At 34.5% G+C, this 16,965-nt stretch overlaps 2 protein-coding genes across 4 annotated transcripts; one reads left to right on the top strand and one right to left on the bottom strand.

The window, feature by feature from the left end:
* Positions 1 to 1,465: 1,465 nt before the first annotated feature.
* On the top strand, positions 1,466 to 7,612 carry LOC306992649 (uncharacterized protein). Of its 3 annotated transcripts, XM_079601781.1 has the most exons (18): positions 1,466 to 1,762; positions 1,967 to 2,093; positions 2,339 to 2,368; positions 2,455 to 2,517; positions 2,684 to 2,977; positions 3,050 to 3,091; positions 3,182 to 3,284; positions 3,377 to 3,608; positions 3,933 to 4,111; positions 4,195 to 4,288; positions 4,778 to 5,134; positions 5,228 to 5,345; positions 5,431 to 5,522; positions 5,840 to 5,954; positions 6,037 to 6,141; positions 6,282 to 6,458; positions 6,685 to 6,852; positions 6,933 to 7,612. In XM_079601781.1, exons 1-18 carry the CDS (start codon positions 1,691 to 1,693, stop codon positions 7,163 to 7,165), a joined length of 2,601 nt encoding a protein of 866 aa, XP_079457907.1. In that variant the 5' UTR covers positions 1,466 to 1,690; the 3' UTR covers positions 7,166 to 7,612. The 3 variants fall into 3 exon arrangements, with proteins under 3 accessions (XP_079457907.1, XP_079457905.1, XP_079457906.1); XM_079601779.1 differs by having other exon boundaries at positions 2,684 to 3,091; XM_079601780.1 differs by having other exon boundaries at positions 1,467 to 1,762; positions 2,458 to 2,517; positions 2,684 to 3,091.
* A 1,610-nt stretch (positions 7,613 to 9,222) lies between these two features.
* Positions 9,223 to 15,448, bottom strand: LOC306992778 (uncharacterized protein). Its single transcript, XM_079601958.1, has 8 exons — positions 15,312 to 15,448; positions 13,575 to 13,784; positions 12,424 to 12,589; positions 11,445 to 12,347; positions 11,151 to 11,216; positions 10,004 to 10,074; positions 9,670 to 9,713; positions 9,223 to 9,409 (listed from the first exon to the last, which is right to left on the bottom strand). The coding sequence occupies exons 1-8, from the start codon at positions 15,435 to 15,437 to the stop codon at positions 9,355 to 9,357; spliced, it is 1,641 nt and encodes a 546-aa protein (XP_079458084.1). The 5' UTR covers positions 15,438 to 15,448; the 3' UTR covers positions 9,223 to 9,354.
* Between the last annotated feature and the right edge of the window lie 1,517 nt (positions 15,449 to 16,965).

Raw genomic sequence — 16,965 nt, 5'->3', positions numbered from 1 at the left:
GGCGTCAAAAACTGAAGCATGGTCAAGTGCCTTCCGCGTCACCTAGAAGACGTCGAAGGTGCCCCTAGGCGTCACTATATTGACGAACAAGGAATTCCATTGATTTCAACGGTTTGCCTTATGCGTCAGATTAAGACGCAAAAGGTAAATTAGCCGAGTATAATAGACCCTACGTCATCGCAATTTTCTAAAGCTCTGGTAAGAAATAAATAGGCCTATTAAAATTATATATTTTTTATAGCTAAGTTTCTATAGCTACATAAATGTATTTAATGTCTATAAATCCCCTTTTTAACATTATCTGTAAAGACTTTTATCTGGGCTTGGCTACCTCCAGCAACTGGAAAGCTTTAAAATCCATAACACATGTGTGTATACATATATATTTATATATATATATATATATATATATATATATATATATATATATATATATATATATATATATATATATATATATATATATATTGGCATACGTTTTTATAATTTATAACAAAATTATTGTGTAGGCCTACTGTGTATACTTCTGGCCTGTTTCTTATTGTAAAAAAACAAACAAAAAAACATTTATATTTATAGATTTGAGATCTTTAGGCTATGTTTACATTTGATGCCAGGGACATTAATATATTAATTATCAGCTCGCTATTAATGTTATCTGTAGAATCTGCGATATTACGTGCTTTTACTTTTGTGGTTCTTATGTTGGCCAATCAAAACATAACAAACTCTTACACATAATCAACCGGGTATTTTTACGGAGTAAACTTTTAATTGGTGGTTTATAATGAATAAATGTAAAATATTCTATATATATATATTGTAATATATAATAAAAGCAATGCCACCAATAAAGTTATTTTTTTTTTTTTTTTTTTTTTTTTCATTCTCGCGATAAATCCTGCCGCGCTTTCCAATGCTATACCTCGTCTTTGCACGGTAGGTTCTGGTACATACATTACATAATTTAGATAAAGAATTTCAGATTCTGGTATCATTGTACTTTTTTGTGCATCATGTTAACACGTCTATTTTATTTTATTTTATTTTTTATTAAGAATAAAAGCCATACTTAAAACCTATTGATGGGTGCTAATACCTGATGTAATGTTGCTATGTATAATGCCATTTCAAGTGTTAGCATGTTAGCTAATACTTTATAATTTGGGGTTTATCAGATACTTTATGACCTGGGATTTATGTTAGACTTCCATAATAGACTAATGAACTAATCTGAATAAGAATGAGAACTTCGACTAAGATGAAAAGAAGATTAGGTTAAAACTCTAATAACTTGTCATTAAAACATTTGTATTAATTTAGATAACCTGTATTATCTTAGATACTATATCAGTACTATTTACAATCATTGGCATGTGAACATTAAATTATTTTATTTTTGTAATATCTTTCTTTGTTTTTCCATAGGCTATACAACGAACCCAACAGTACTTTTAAGAGCATATCTATCTATCTATCTATCTATCTATCTATCTATCTATCTATCTATCTATCTATCTATCTATCTACTCTATCTATCTACTCTATCTATCTATCTATTCTAACCCAACAGCACTTTTAAGAGCTTATCTGTCTGTCTGTCTGTCTGTCTGATCTTTCTGTCTATCTATCTCTGTTTTGATCTGTGTAACACTATTTCTCTATCTGTCGAGTGTCTATATACACTCACATGATGGACTTTGAGTTAGAAGAAGAGTTGAGAAATACTGATGAGCTCCTTGAAAACTTACAAGCTCGAGAGGTAAAATAAAGTTTTTGTACAAGCATTGAGTTTAGTATATTTTCTTAAAATTGTCCTGTTGATTTTATATTAAGTCACAATTAATATTAATTTCACAATGACTGTTACTTTATTGGTCAATAGTATGCATTTTTTAACCCTAACAAGACATTAAGTGATATTATATCTCTTGAATTGTTGGCTAGTCATTTGTTATGCTCTTAGGGAAGACTGGGCAAAAGCAATGTGCAGCCTCTACCCTCACCCCCTACTTTTCAATGGAGAAAGAGGGACAGCCAAGGGGAAATAATTTACAAATATCCAAGAGCAGCCAGAAGGGCAACTGTAGAACGTAAGTATAAGGTACTCACTGTATATGCTAATAAAAATGATATATTTGTATAATGCTCCATATGTGAGTCGAGAATCCATACTCCATATATACTGTATGTATTACAGTAAGAAGCAATTGCATATATATATATATATATATATATATATATATATATATATATATATATATATATATATGCTTCTTAATTGTTTGCTCTGCAATATTGAACATTATGTGAAATTGTGCTTCTGTTTTGTAAATAGGACTAAGAAGTGACCACAACAACCTTTCTGGTAACGTTTAGCTACATCAAAATTATGTTGTGTGTATGTGTATCTCTTTATGTGTTTATTTCTTTCTCACAATTTTTTTTTTTTAGCAGGTCCACTTGTTGAAGAAGATGACTTGAGGGGTGGCCCTGCAAATGCCTCTGAGACAGCTGGTATACACTGAAGCAAAATATTGATTTGTGGTTGATATTTAAATTAACTTTTTTATATAGATGTGAATAATTCCATCATTAGACTTTTAAGTGCATACACAGTTATATACTTTTAGATGTAAATCTTGATTTAAAAAAAAAATATATGTTTATTAATTTGACGTAGATACCATTCTTGAAGAGCTAAAGAGGCTGTTGGACACTGAGGAAGGTGATGATATGGTTATGCCAATGCAAGATCATCAACCTCGGTCTGCATCCAATGACTGGACCATTAGAACTGAAATGAGGGAGGAGAGATGGAAAGAAGCTAGATCTTCACTTGTGGAGAACATTTTGAAAGGAGAGGATGCAAGTTCCTCATCCTGCCAACAGTGCAGATCAAATGCAGCTATTGTGCGCTGTAGGGACTGTCTCCCTTACCCTTTCCTCTGTGCCAGCTGTGATGAGAAAAGACATGGTAGCTTCTTTGTTCTCCATAATCGGGATTCTCTTGTCTCAGGTTTTGTACAACCTTTACCTCCATCCACAGGATTCTGCCAGGAAGCTGGTCAAATTTCTGCTAAACATCTTGGTAAGATAATGTTATGCTTAGTTGTATTATTGTTGTTTTATTGTGCTCTTAATATATCATGTTGTTAAATATATCTTCTTTGTTGCACAGTTCGACTGCTGCCTGTAGAAATACCTGCCCATATTTGTGATTGCAGTAATGGGACAGTCCTTGTTTCTTCAGGCAGGCCCATGACCCTCATCACTATGAATGGAAAGGAAGATTTTTGCATCACATTTTTTCTAATGTTTATTACCATTTCCTTATTGTCTTATAATTCCATGTAGCTTGTTTTACTCCTGTAGGCCGTTACAACCTTAGCATGCCTCACTTGTCCTGTGCTTTGTGTGGACATTCACGAGAGACGTCTTTGTCAGAGCTTCAGAGGAGTGGTTACTGGCCTGGCAACATCCCTGCAAGTATGCTGTTGACAACAGATGTGCTTGTCTCATTTCAAGAGATGAAAATGGCATCACCAGGGATGTCTTTTCAAGCATTTGTTAAAATGCTTGATGAGAAAACAATTCTCTTTGGTAGAGTACGTATTATTTTTATTATTTTTAATTATTATTAACCACTGGCAAGTAAAATTACTATTTTTTTTGAAGGTAGTAGAAACCTTTTCATGAATAGATTTAACTACTAAGATATTGAATATAGTGAAAATGTTATGCAATATGATTCTCAATTCAGCTATGTACACTAGCCTTAACTGATGTTAAAGTTAAGCAGACTATCCTTTATGATTATCCTTTTAACCCTTTGGAGATTCATTTAAAATAATGAGTGCTTTCAATGCTACATATAATCAAACATGTTCTACCCAGTAAAACACCAGTATTACATGTGCTTTATTTTACAGAGTGGAAAAATATCAGCCAATATCTTCAGCTGCAGTTTTAATGAATGGGTTGCAGCAAGATATGCAGTGGAAAAGATGTGCCAGGAGGAGTTTTTCACTTGTCCAGCATGCACTCCAGACATGCTAGCTGTATGTGTCGATGGAAATCGAAAACACTATCGGTTTAAAAACACAGCAAGGTACTTTTCTTTTTTTTAAATAAAGTGATTTTCTTAATTTTAAATGATGTGTTAATATACGTTCTTGATGTGTTCCTCGATAGCACAGAGAAAAGGGGATTATTTGACCATATTTTTATACAAAGTGATGTGGAGGTGTCTAACTTTGTGGACTTCGTTCGCAAAAACAATGATCACGTAAGTATTTGTATTTATGTTGGCAGATATTACTGGATAATTTAATTTACAGCTTTTCTCAAACAATTTTACACATTCCTTAAACTAAATGTATTGCTTAGAAAATAATTAAACAGACCCAGAAGATAAAATATGATGTCCTCTGACAACATGCTATGTGCATTTTACATTATGACTACTTCAGATATTTTGTGTTCATTGTTTTAAAATTAGCTTGGATTGAAGCAGTCAATGTGTAGTTTTTTAAAGAGCATAATATAACAGTTAACTCAGTCAATATGTACAATACATAGTGAGATGGATTTGTTTATTCAAAGCATTAAGCATTTTTGAGAAAGCTGTAAACTCATCTTACAAAAGCTAATGTGAATGTTCTGTAAATATTTAATCTTTTTTGTTGATCATGTGTTAAGTCCCATCATATTTAGAGTGGTCTATTTAGCATCTCTTTTGAGCTTTTTTAAAATGTTTATCATTTATGTGATCTAGGTGTCGGGAAGAGGATTGTGTGGTGCATCACAATGGACAGCGGCAAAAGAATTGGCCAAGAAATCAAGCAGCAAACTGGATGAGGAGGGATTAGAGATTGCTGTCTGTCGCCATGGCATTCTCCTTATGGCCTTAAACATGTTCCGAGGGGAAATTTTTGCTTACCCCCTCTTTCTTCAGAAAAAACTTGCAGACATGTCACAAGGGAGCATTACATTTTTCTGTTCAGATGTAGCCTGCAAATACTTCCCATATCTCCAACGTGTGTCTAAACAGTGCCCTGAGCTGCAGTCTTTACTGGACATGCATCCTTTTCTGTCTGTGATGCATGCCAAAGCACACTCTTGGAAATGTGAGGTATATTGCCATGCGTTTTAAGTATGTAATAATAAGAAGAAATGCACAAATTTTAAATGCGTTGATTTTGATTTTGATTTAAAAACTTGTTAGGTCAAGTTCAGTGGGGCCTACCAGGAAGGAGCTGGGTCAACTATTGGTGAGGAAGTGGAGCAGGTGAACAGCTTCCTATCTCGAATTGCTGTTACAAGCAAATACATGTCAAAAGCAGGTTTGTTGAATTAGGTATGATTAATACAGAATGACTTTTGTTATATACATACCTCTCATTACATTTTCTTATATTTATGTTATAGGCAGAACAGACATGATTACAACACAAGCCATGTCCTGGAATAAGCGGAAGGTTCTCAATTTGGGACAAGCTCTAGTTAACAGATATACAAAGGTATAACTTTCTTCTCAGTCACATATTGCAGTTGGGATTTTTAGGTTTTACTCATTTATTCATATCTAAATTAAAGGTGTAAAAAGTAAATCAAAGTCTATCAGTAGTAGGGGCCGTGTCCACTCATGATGGGGGAGAAGAGAGTGAGAGAAAGAGGGAGGGAGACATTACAAAAGAAGGGAATATCACTGGAAAAAGAGCAATCAAGGGAGGGGTGTGTTTGTTTGAGTTGATTTTATCCAGTGTTTCTTAGAAATTGTTTACTGCGCCTGTTAATGAAATGCAGGACTTTTTCAAGTTGACTTTGTATTTTGTAGACTCAGAAGGCTCTTCAAGTGCAGCAACACACCTTGGAGGCATTGAAGACAGAGCTATCACTTCATGATGATACTGTTCATCAGTGGGTTTCAGATGTACAGCAATGGGCAGAAGGTATTGTTTTGATTTGCTTTGTTATTATTCTTATTATTGGCAGGTAATACATAAAGCTGCTTTTATGCATTTTCTTGTGTAGAAAATGACCGACACGGGAGTGGTGATGCGAGAAGGTTGCAAGAAGAAATAGAGGGACTAACAGTCAGCATCAAAAGGCGTACACAGCGTCTGTACAGTCAAACAGGTGAAACACAAACATTGGGAATTTACCATGTTATTTTTTAACTATTATGTCATTAGATGTCACAATGTATATGTATTTATTTCTTTGTAGCTAAAAAAGTGCTGTAATGCCTAATACATTTTTTTATTTTTTTTATTCAGATAGCAACAAGCGACGCCATTCTTTGCGTCTCAGAAGGAGTGAGGAGAAGAAGAAGCTTGCTGCTGCAGTGGAAGAATACAACAGCATAGCGGATCCATCTCAGCAGCTTGGCTCAGTCGAAAACTTCTTTACAGCTGAGACTGTTGCTTGGCCTTGGCAAATCCCTTGCAGTACTGGTATGTTCTATATAACAGGGCAATTCAGTTATGTTCCCAGAGAGCCACAACCAGCAGAATTCAGTTCCAACCCTAGTCAAACACATCTGCCTGTAATAATCAAGCAATCCTGAAGACCTTGACCAGGAACAAAATTGAATAGCCCTATTCTGTAAGACAAGTCTATGTCATTGTTTTTATGAGCAGGCACTGTATATAATGACTATTTTTGTTAACCTTATTTCAGATTTGGCTCCATTTCTCACCAAGAGGAAGGTGTTTGACAAGGTGATGGCAGTGAGACGCCTTCAGGAAGAGAGAGGTCTAATTTGTAAGGAGATGAAACAGCACTGGACAGTCCTGACACAAAAGATGTCCAAATTCGAAGCACTGATTAATGAGATAAGTTCAAAATGTAAGAAAGTCTTTAAAAATGTATTTGCGCTTGTGTATATAACATTGTATTTTTTCTTAATGTATCCTTTTGTTTTTCAGCTCTTTTTCCAACACTGTCTGACACCGCATGCAAAGGTCTCCTCTGCATCGTTCGAAAGAAACATTATGAACTTAGGCATTTAATGCAGTTGGTAAAGGCAGGCTATGTGAAAATTTTCAGCCAACAAGATTTGATGTCAGAAGAAGAGAAGCTTGAACAGGAAGATGACTTGCAAGAGGAAGGGCTCTCAGAAAGCGACAACAGCTCAGATGATGAACATGATTTTCCTTAAGGCACTATCGCGATTTGTCTGGGAACTGACCGGGGTGTCTTTGAACAATAACCTTATAAATTCCACATGAATAACCTATTTGGATGATTAAGAGCTGTCTACACTTAAAAGATTCAGTAATACAGTTTACATTCAGTATGCACATTTTGACACTTTACAGTTATTCAAGGCACTTATTGTACTTGCCCAAATGAAATAAAATGTACTCCACAAATATATACAATACTCAAAACAAACTGGGATATTCACACACAATTTACATTTGACTGCACTTCATTTTGTGATTTTTTTAAATTTATCTTATATTTGGTTTTATAATCCTAGATTGTATGAATGTGTCCTGGTGTGTAAAGCACTTTGGCCGACATGTGTTTTTTAATGTGTTACATAAATAAATGTGGATTGATTGATTGATTGATTGAGCTCTTTTCCCCCTCAATTTGTATTGATTTAATAAAAGAAAAACTACATACAAATCCTTACTATGACTCTTACTGAGACCCATCTTTTTTTTAGTCAGATCAATGACATTTGGGACAAAACACCAAAATATTATCATTGCTCATACTTAGTGACGTGTTACAGTGACAAATGGCTGAAAAGTGCATATAATTATGCAAAGTACTGACGCCCAACACTTGAGGAGGACATTGTATTCTTGTTCCACAGGCCAAAGTCATTGCTTGAGAAATAAATGGAGAAGCTCATTTCATAGGTCCTTCTGCTATAACTATGAATTGGATAATAATTTGTTGGCTAGTCTGTAGCCTAGTATTATTACTATTATATTTACAACATTTCTGTGAAATATTTCTGTATTTCATCAGATAGTCCCATTATACCAATCAACAACTAATACAAGCATGATGTAAGCATAGAAAAGGGTGTAAAGAGAAAATACAGTATTTAAATATATATGTGATTCAGCACAGTTCGTTGTCCATGATTAAGGCTGCATTTATGCATGTATGTATGTAAGATAATATATGTGTATGTTATGCACATGTTTTACTGTCCTTACACCCCAGGGGCCCATAGCGCTCCCCGAAAGAGCAAAACATGGCATATTTCAAATGAATGTAGCTAAATCAAGTCTTAACTATTTATGCTATGTTTACTAAATAATGTTTTACAAAGTTTTCAGACATGGAAAGGTGGTATAAAGGCATTTTAAAAAGTGCTCACAGTAAAATAACACATTTCAGCCTGCCTCTAAAATATGTCATTGAGGTTTGCACAATGAACATATTTAGACATGCCTTCATTAAAGATACTATTTATTTAATTTAGTTACTAATCGTTTTAAACTACATTACCCATACGCCTCAGTCATTATATAGATGGAACAGGAAAACATGGCGCTGCTATTTGTAGTTCATTGAAGTGGGTAGTCAGTCACGCTTAGGGTTAGGGTTAGGATCTCTGTAAATTAGTAATTTCTCTCAACATTGCTACACCCCATTGTTAATTTAATGTATTACTGACGTAATAATAACAGCAAAACATACTTTGTAACAGGAATTGTTTTTAATATGGCTTTAAGACCTCAACAGGTCCTGTGAGTTCCAATGAAACGTCAAAGGCAGTGAAAACCCAGATTTAAAAAGAAATTATCCATTGAGTAAGAGGTGGCAAGGTTGAAATCAAAACATGATAATAAAGCTGCTGGAATGTAAATTTGTTTATTTGTCTGTCTGTGTTGTCATGCAATGGACTGGCCATACGTTCGGGTTGTTTCCATTCATTAAGCCTGTACTGTATTAGTTAATTATTTCCAATATATATATATATATTATTATCATTTTGCCATAGTACCTCAATTGGTACCAAGAACAACCATTTTGCCAAAGTTACCATAAATAATACTTATCAATTCAATAACATTTACCAGATGATTGTGTAAAGTTTCAATAATGTTCAGCCTTTGTAACACCCAGTTGAAAATATTAAGGTACTCCAAAATTCCATGGGGGAAAAAACACTTACAGTAGGCTACCAATGTTGATCATTTATTCAACATTAATTACCATAAAAGTGATTTTTAAAGAGAAAAGTAATCAATCAATTATTATATTTATTAGAAAACAGCAAAGAAACAGTTACATGCAATACATGTAATAAGAAAACAAGAACAGCAAACAAACACAATGACTTAACCAAGAACAGGTACATAAACTTTAAACTAAACTTTATTCTTGGAAGAAAAGATTGTAGGGCTCCCAGGTGTCCGTCCATTTCATCCCACTGCAAATCAGTAAAAAAAAAGATCATAGACAAATTTACAGAACAGGCTATGACATGTAACTATTGAAAATAGATTGACTTTTTGAAGGGCAAAAATATTTTTGCATTCAGTTAAGACATTTAAAGAAAAAAAATACAAGAAAGATGTATTAGGCAATCAAAATGAATAAGGAAAAGTTTATTAATAATACATGTAAACACAAATATCGTAGATTTTTACAACACCCTTATACAGGTTATATGTGAGTACAGGTACATACCATCCTGAACACGGCTTCCATCTCACTTTGACCTCTTTGACACCCTTTAAGAAACATAAGCATCACACACACACACACACACACACACACACACACACACACACACACACACACACACACACACACACACACACACACACACACACACACACACACATTAAACATCATGCTAAAAATATATACAAATAAATGTGCCTGTACCATACCCTTACTAGGCCACAGATTCGTTCTCATTTCAAATAAATGTACATTATTTAAAAAAAATTCTTACGTTTCAATCTTTTACTAAGGAATACATTTCCGACAAATATTTACAAAATGAGTTCAATCTTACTTCCTTTGACATCCTATTCCTTATGATCTTGTCATATGGAAATGTTTTTAATCTGGGATGTACTTGGCATTCTACAACAGAAAAATATAAAAGGATATAATATATAATCAGGAAATGTTTACACTCATGACATATTAACAGTTCGGTAACAGTTCGGTAAGCAATTCTTAATAAATAGAATGCATAAATCCTTGCAATGGGACACCTGAAACCCTAAAAATGAACTGAAATTAGACCATCTGAAGTACAATTTGCTTTGAATTGGTTGTGTGGTTTGGTAATAGTGCACATTATGGAAACATTCATGGATGGCATGATTTTACATTTGCATAATGCCAAATATTTTATTTTAACTGTAAAGGCACTGTGCATTGTCATTAGGAGCTGCTTATTTTGTATGGTCATTACAGTATGGAGAGCATAACAGATTGTATTCTGACAGTTAAACAGCATGCAAATTGAAATTGTTTTCTCTTCCGTCATTATAATATATAATAATTCCGCTCTCTTAATAATAACTTTATTATTATCATCAAGCCCCCATAGCATGTTCGTCTTGATCAAGAATTTGAACAAAGGCTTAAATATTAATTCCTGTGGCGAGCAGGACGAGGTCGAGGGACGTGAGAGGACGGTACTAGACCGGTGGCGTGATTACTGATGAGCGACACATGCGCAACGCTCTCGACCGGTCTCCCACGTCCCTCGACCTCGTCCTGCTCGCCACAGTTCCATTAATAGAATACTTGAAATTAGTTTTTAACTCATTTGGTATTATTTAAAAGCATTTAATTAAAACAGCAACCATGCACACAGGAATAGCATGTCGCCTGTACGCATTTAACCATTGTATTACAATCAAGAAGTAAGTTTGAACAATGAAGTGGATTATTCCAGTTTATGCAATTTATCAGTTGCATACACATATTCAGCTTCATAGACATTATTGTCTATGATTAGTTATGGAATGTAACAATTTTTGTTATGGAATTTAACTATTTTTGTTATGGAATTTAACAATTTTTGTTATTGAATGTAAAAAAATGTGCGACTTAAAAACAGCCTTTTAAAAATTATATTGAAATAAGAAACTTGTTTTCTACTTTGTAGTTAGTCAGTTTTCATTAAAAATGCAAATACACAATACCTGCTTGTTTATACATCCATTTTCTTTGTTTGCCTCCTGTCCTTGGAATTATTGTGGAGGAATTGTCTGTAAAACACACACACACACACACACACACACACACACACACACACACACACACACACACACACACACAAAACATTTACTTAAATTTGAGTCAAAATAAAGTCAGAACTACATATGGATTAAAATGCTGGCATTGGCACTAAAATTGGGAATATAACTTTCTTCAAGCTTAAATAAAACGTGTTGCATGTTGTGCATGTTTTTGCCTGAAGTGAAAAAAAAAATCACCTGCATCTTTGGGCTTAGATGGGGCAGCATGACTGTTCTGGGAGTGGAAAGAAGGGTTTGTAGATGGAAGATGTGAATTATGGAAAGGAGGAGGGGCGATGCAAGAGGATGTAGGGGTGAGGGGAAATGGTGTAGGAGGAGGAGTGGGGAAAGAAGAGGTAGGAGGAAGAAGGGTGATGTAAGAGGAAGTGGGAGGAGGAGGAGGAAGGTTGGAGGACAAAGATGGAGAAGGAAGAAGGGTATCAAAAGACGAGGAAGAAGGAGGAAAGCTGAAAGACAAAGATGGAGGAGGAAGAAGGGTATAGAAAGAGGAGGAAGGAGGAGGAAGGTTGGAGGAAGAAGATGTAGGAGGAGGAGGAGGAGGAGGAAGGGTGTAAAAAGAAGAGGAAGAAGGAGGAAGGCTAGAGGAAGAAGATGGAGGAGGAAGGGTGTACAAAGAGGAGGAAGAAGGAGGAAGGCTGGAGGAAGAAGATGGAGGAGGAGGAAGGGTGTCAAAAGAGGAGGAAGAAGATGGAGGAGGAGGAAGGGTGTCAAAAGAGGAGGAAGAAGGAGGAAGGCTAGAGGAAGAAGATGGAGGAGGAAGGGTGTAGAAAGAAGAGGAAGAAGCAGGAAGGCTGGAGGAAGAAGATGGAGGAGGAAGGGTGTAGAGGGAGGAAAAAGAAGTAGAAAGGCTGGAGGAAGAAGATGGAGGAGGAGGAAGGGTGTCAAAAGAGGAGGAAGAAGATGGAGGAGGAGGAAGGGTGTCAAAAGAGGAGGAAGAAGATGGAGGAGGAGGAAGGGTGTCAAAAGAGGAGGAAGAAGGAGGAAGGCTGGAGGAAGAAGATGGAGGAGGAGGAAGGGAGGAAGTCGGGTGCTGGCAGACAGTTTCAGCAGTACTGGTGTGGTTTTGAATCCTCAGGTAATCTATGAGAAATTTTTGAAAGAAAATTAAAAAATATTTCTTTGAATATTGCATGTGTAGTTCATACGAAATACTTACTTTTAACACAAATTTCATAAAGGCTAGTCATCCTTTCAAATATGGTTTGAAGTGGTCCAACTGCAAATGGACCCATTGAAGTGATGACTTCAGCCACAAACCCATTTCTTTTCTCTTTAGAAATGAAGAGAATTGGCTTATAGCCAAGAACCTCCAATTTCTTAACCTGTAAAACAAATGCACAGACAGCACAGATAAGTATCGATGTATTCATAATGGTAAGCAGGGACTTACCAGACAATTCTGTTGCAAATCAACTGGATTATCAAAATAAAAAATAAAGATGTCTAAATGTTTAATTGAGAAATGTAGCAACTCATAATGTAATAACTGCACATAATGAAATAAGTATTACATTATTATTGAAATAAAATGTTAATGATGTAATAATTTTCTCAAAATGTAATCAGATCTTGAGGTCATAATGTAATAACAATTTTTACATTTTGAGAAATGTATTACATTAGAAACTTACCAAAACATATGTCAAAACATAACATATAAAACAAAACATTTTCATTACTGTAATAGCTTTTAAATTACAATACATTGAAAAAATAAAATAAAAATAAAAATCCAGTCTTAAACTACCTGCAAATATATAAAATATTTATGCAATTAATATTACATATATATTAATTTCACAAAAAACATTGGTATTCCATTTTAAAAGCTATTACAGTAATGTAAATATGATATGTTTTGGTAAGTTTCTAATGTAATACATTTCTCAAAATGTAAAAATTGTTATTACATCATGAGCTCAGTATTTTTTTTACGTTTTGAGAAAATTATTACAGTATGAAAATTGTATTACCATTATGAGTTGCTACAAGTAAGACTAATATAAATATATATATAATTAAACAGTAAAAATCTGTTATTTTAAAAAGAAATATATATATATATATAGTGTAATAGTGCGCTTTGAGTACCCAGAAAAGCGAAAATGTAACAAATTATTATTATAATTATATATATATATATATATATATATATATATATATATAACATTTCTTTTTTAAATAACAGATTTTGACTATTTAATTATTCACAGTTATATATACGTATGCTTATATTATGTTGAATATTATGTAGTATAGGCTACTATGAACATAATATAATTTATACTTTTGCAGAACAAGACTTACAGCAATGCGGGCAGAATCCACCACACGAGCAGCATTTCTGTGTTTTTTTGTGCTGGACTTCCATGCACTCTCCTCGATATTCTTTTGCTTGATTTTAACTCTCTGTCTGATGGTTAAACTAGCAAAACATGTTTTACATGTTTTGCAGCTGGCATTGTTGAGTGCCTGGCAGTGGGTACATGGTTTCTGTTTTGGTTTTGTCATTTTGCTCTAAAAGAAAACAAAGAACAAATACAATGCAAACAAAGCAAGTGCAGGCAACTGCCACAATTGGAGTTTTCTACCTGATGACTGACGTTTTCTGTTTGGAAGCAACAGTATACTGTATAGTAGAAGGTGTAGTGGTGTGGACAGAAAATTTGATAATAATTAGATAATATTTTTTTGAATGCATGACTGAATGTAGATTATGTGAAAGAAATACTTTTAATGAAAATGAATTCAAACAAGTTATTTTTGGACTTATCATTACAGTATGTGTATTAATGCAAATAACATATAAGCACATTATGTATAACAAATGTACACACACTTGTAGAAATTATATGTCTGTGCATGGACATAGACCAAGTCGATATTCTATGTAAATAATAAAAAGTAAACCATCCATTATTTAATTAGTCTATTATGGCAGTCTAACACAAATCCCAGGTCATAAAGTATCTGATAAACCCCAAATTATAAAGTATTAGCTAACATGCTAACACTTGAAATGGACGTAGGCCTATTGGTACCATTAGCACATTATACATAGCAACATTACATCAGGTATCATTAGCACCCATCAATAGGTTTTAAGTATGGCTTTTATTCTTAATAAAAAATAAAATAAATGAAATATATATATATAACAACCCTGATAGACGTGTTAACATGGTGCACAAAAAAGTACAATGATACCAGAATCTGAAATTCTTTATCTAAATTATGTAATGTATGTACCAGAACCTACCGTGCAAAGACGAGGTATAGCATTGGAAAGCGCGGCAGGATTTATCGCGAGAATGAAAAAAAAAAAAAAAAAAAAAAAAAAAAAAACTTTATTGGTGGCATTGCTTTTATTATATATTACAATATATATATATATATATATATATATATATATATATATATATATATATATATATATATATATATATATTACAATATTTTACATTTATTCATTATAAACCACCAATTAAAAGTTTACTCCGTAAAAATACCCGGTTGATTATGTGTAAGAGTTTGTTATGTTTTGATTGGCCAACATAAGAACCACAAAAGTAAAAGCACGTAATATCGCAGATTCTACAGATAACATTAATAGCGAGCTGATAATTAATATATTAATGTCCCTGGCATCAAATGTAAACATAGCCTAAAGATCTCAAATCTATAAATATAAATGTTTTTTTTTTTTTTTTTGTACAATAAGAAACAGGCCAGAAGTATACACAGTAGGCCTACACAATAATTTAGTTATGAATTATAAAAACGCATATATATATATATATAAATATATATGTATACACACATGTGTTATGGATTTTAAAGCTTTCCAGTTGCTGGAGGTAGCCAAGCCCAGATAAAAGTCTTTACAGATAATGTTAAAAGGGGGATTTATAGACATTAAATACATTTATGTAGCTATAGAAACTTAGCTATAAAAAATATATAAATTTAATAGGCCTATTTATTTCTTACCAGAGCTTTAGAAAATTGCGATGACGTAGGGTCTATTATACTAGGCTAATTTACCTTTTGCGTCTTAATCTGACGCATAAGGCAAACCGTTGAAATCAATGGAATTCCTTGTTCGTCAATATAGTGACGCCTAGGGGCACCTTCGACGTCTTCTAGGTGACGCGGAAGGCACTTGACCATGCTTCAGTTTTTGACGCCCTGGGAGTGAGAATGGGTTGGAATAACCCACTTACAGAAAATTAATCAAAGACAGAAGATGCCGGCACTGTCATCGAGACACGCCGCCATCAAAGCCCTTGTTGTTCACCGTTTGAGATTGAATCTTCTAGATGGTAAACAGGAGGAGCATCTCTTCCACCTTCCACCTTGCATCTCTGCTTCGAGAAGAAGATAAAGCACCTTTAGATGCAGGCGTACGGTACGCAGGTGTACGTTGACGCCTAACGAGAGAGTATTAGTTGGAGGGCTGCCAGTTCGTGAGACTAAACACTGTCAAAATAAGCCACCATCTCATCAGCGCTGGCATTGAGACCGCTAACCATGTTTGGCTTCTCTCTGCCACAACATCCTTTCATCCATTGTAAGTGGCAACAAAAGACCCAATTCTGTTGTCATCTTTGCTGGAGAAGAGGCTATGAATGAAAGCGAACCACTACGAGCGCAAAATCCCACATATCATGTTTCAGCTCTTGAGTTCGGCTGACAAATGATTTCATCAATCCACCGCCATCGAGTTGCAGGCGGCTGACATGGAAAACGCCGGTCTTATTCTTTCTCCTTATTACAGTGGAGCAGCTCCTCAGTGGTCCGGCTGTTTCTGATCCAAACTATTCTGTGGCTTCAGCTGAGAAAACACAGAGGCCTGGCCAACATAAGCAGCGCTCGCCTGGTTTTCAGCACTGCTGGCTGGAACTGACAGTCGGAGACCCTGCCTGTGGAAAACGTCAGGAGAGAAGGAGAGGAGGGCGAGATCTTAATGTGCAACACTCTTATTTCCTCTGTGGTTTATTTATCTTTAACGTGCAGATACACACTTGGAACATGAAAATTCATGTAGTGAATATACATTTTTTCAGGTTATTCTCTGCTTAGAACTTTCTTTCCTCAATGGCATACACTCTAAAAAATGCTGGGTTGTTTCAACTAAATTTTGGGTCAAATATGGACAAACCCAGCCGTTCAGTTACATTCAGTTAAATTACATTTTTAACCCAACGTTTGGGTTTGTCCATATTTGACCCAAAATTGGGTTGATACAACCCAGCATTTTTTAGAGTGTAGAGTCAAAACTGTTATATTTCAACCCAAAGTCTTAAAACAGAAAGAAAAAAGAAAAAGAGCCTTGAAATATTACAGCTTGAAGAGTTTGAAAAAGAAGCTTTGTTTATTTTTACACTATGCAAATATACTCTGAAAAATGCTGGGTTGTTTCATCCCACATTTGTGTCAACTATGGGCAAAACAAACCATTGGGTTACATTAGTAAATTACATTTTTAACCACATGTTTTAGTTTGGCCATATTTGGCCCAAAATTGGGTTAAAACAACCCAGCATTTTTTAGGGTGTAACCGACCTTGCGACCCTAAGGCGGGTTTCAACTCCCATTGCTAAAACAATTCACCTTTAAATCAAATAGCATAACTCACACTTTGTATGAATAACATCTGTCACTATCTGCACTTAAACAAGATCCTCTATCTATGTTG

This window comes from Phoxinus phoxinus (genome assembly GCF_949152265.1).
Source record: "Phoxinus phoxinus genome assembly, chromosome: 24".
In the NCBI taxonomy this organism is placed as follows: Eukaryota; Metazoa; Chordata; class Actinopteri; order Cypriniformes; family Leuciscidae; genus Phoxinus; species Phoxinus phoxinus.
Note: the sequence above shows the minus strand (reverse complement) of the source record. Positions and strands in the feature narration are given on the sequence as shown.

What these genes read in the sequence shown, in the direction of transcription:
- LOC306992649 (XM_079601779.1), top strand. Translation starts at nt 1,691, where the DNA reads ATGATGGACTTTGAGTTAGAAGAAGAGTTGAGAAATACTGATGAGCTC. An exon ending in TAGTTAACAGATATACAAAG is followed by an intron (nt 5,523 to 5,839) that starts GTATAACTTTCT and finishes TGTATTTTGTAG; the next exon opens with ACTCAGAAGGCTCTTCAAGT. An exon ending in TAATGAGATAAGTTCAAAAT is followed by an intron (nt 6,853 to 6,932) that starts GTAAGAAAGTCT and finishes TTTGTTTTTCAG; the next exon opens with CTCTTTTTCCAACACTGTCT.
- LOC306992778 (XM_079601958.1), bottom strand. Translation starts at nt 15,437, where the DNA reads ATGGTCAAGTGCCTTCCGCGTCACCTAGAAGACGTCGAAGGTGCCCCT. An exon ending in TTATGAAATTTGTGTTAAAA is followed by an intron (nt 12,348 to 12,423) that starts GTAAGTATTTCG and finishes AATTTCTCATAG; the next exon opens with ATTACCTGAGGATTCAAAAC. An exon ending in TGGAAGCCGTGTTCAGGATG is followed by an intron (nt 9,410 to 9,669) that starts GTATGTACCTGT and finishes ACTGATTTGCAG; the next exon opens with TGGGATGAAATGGACGGACA.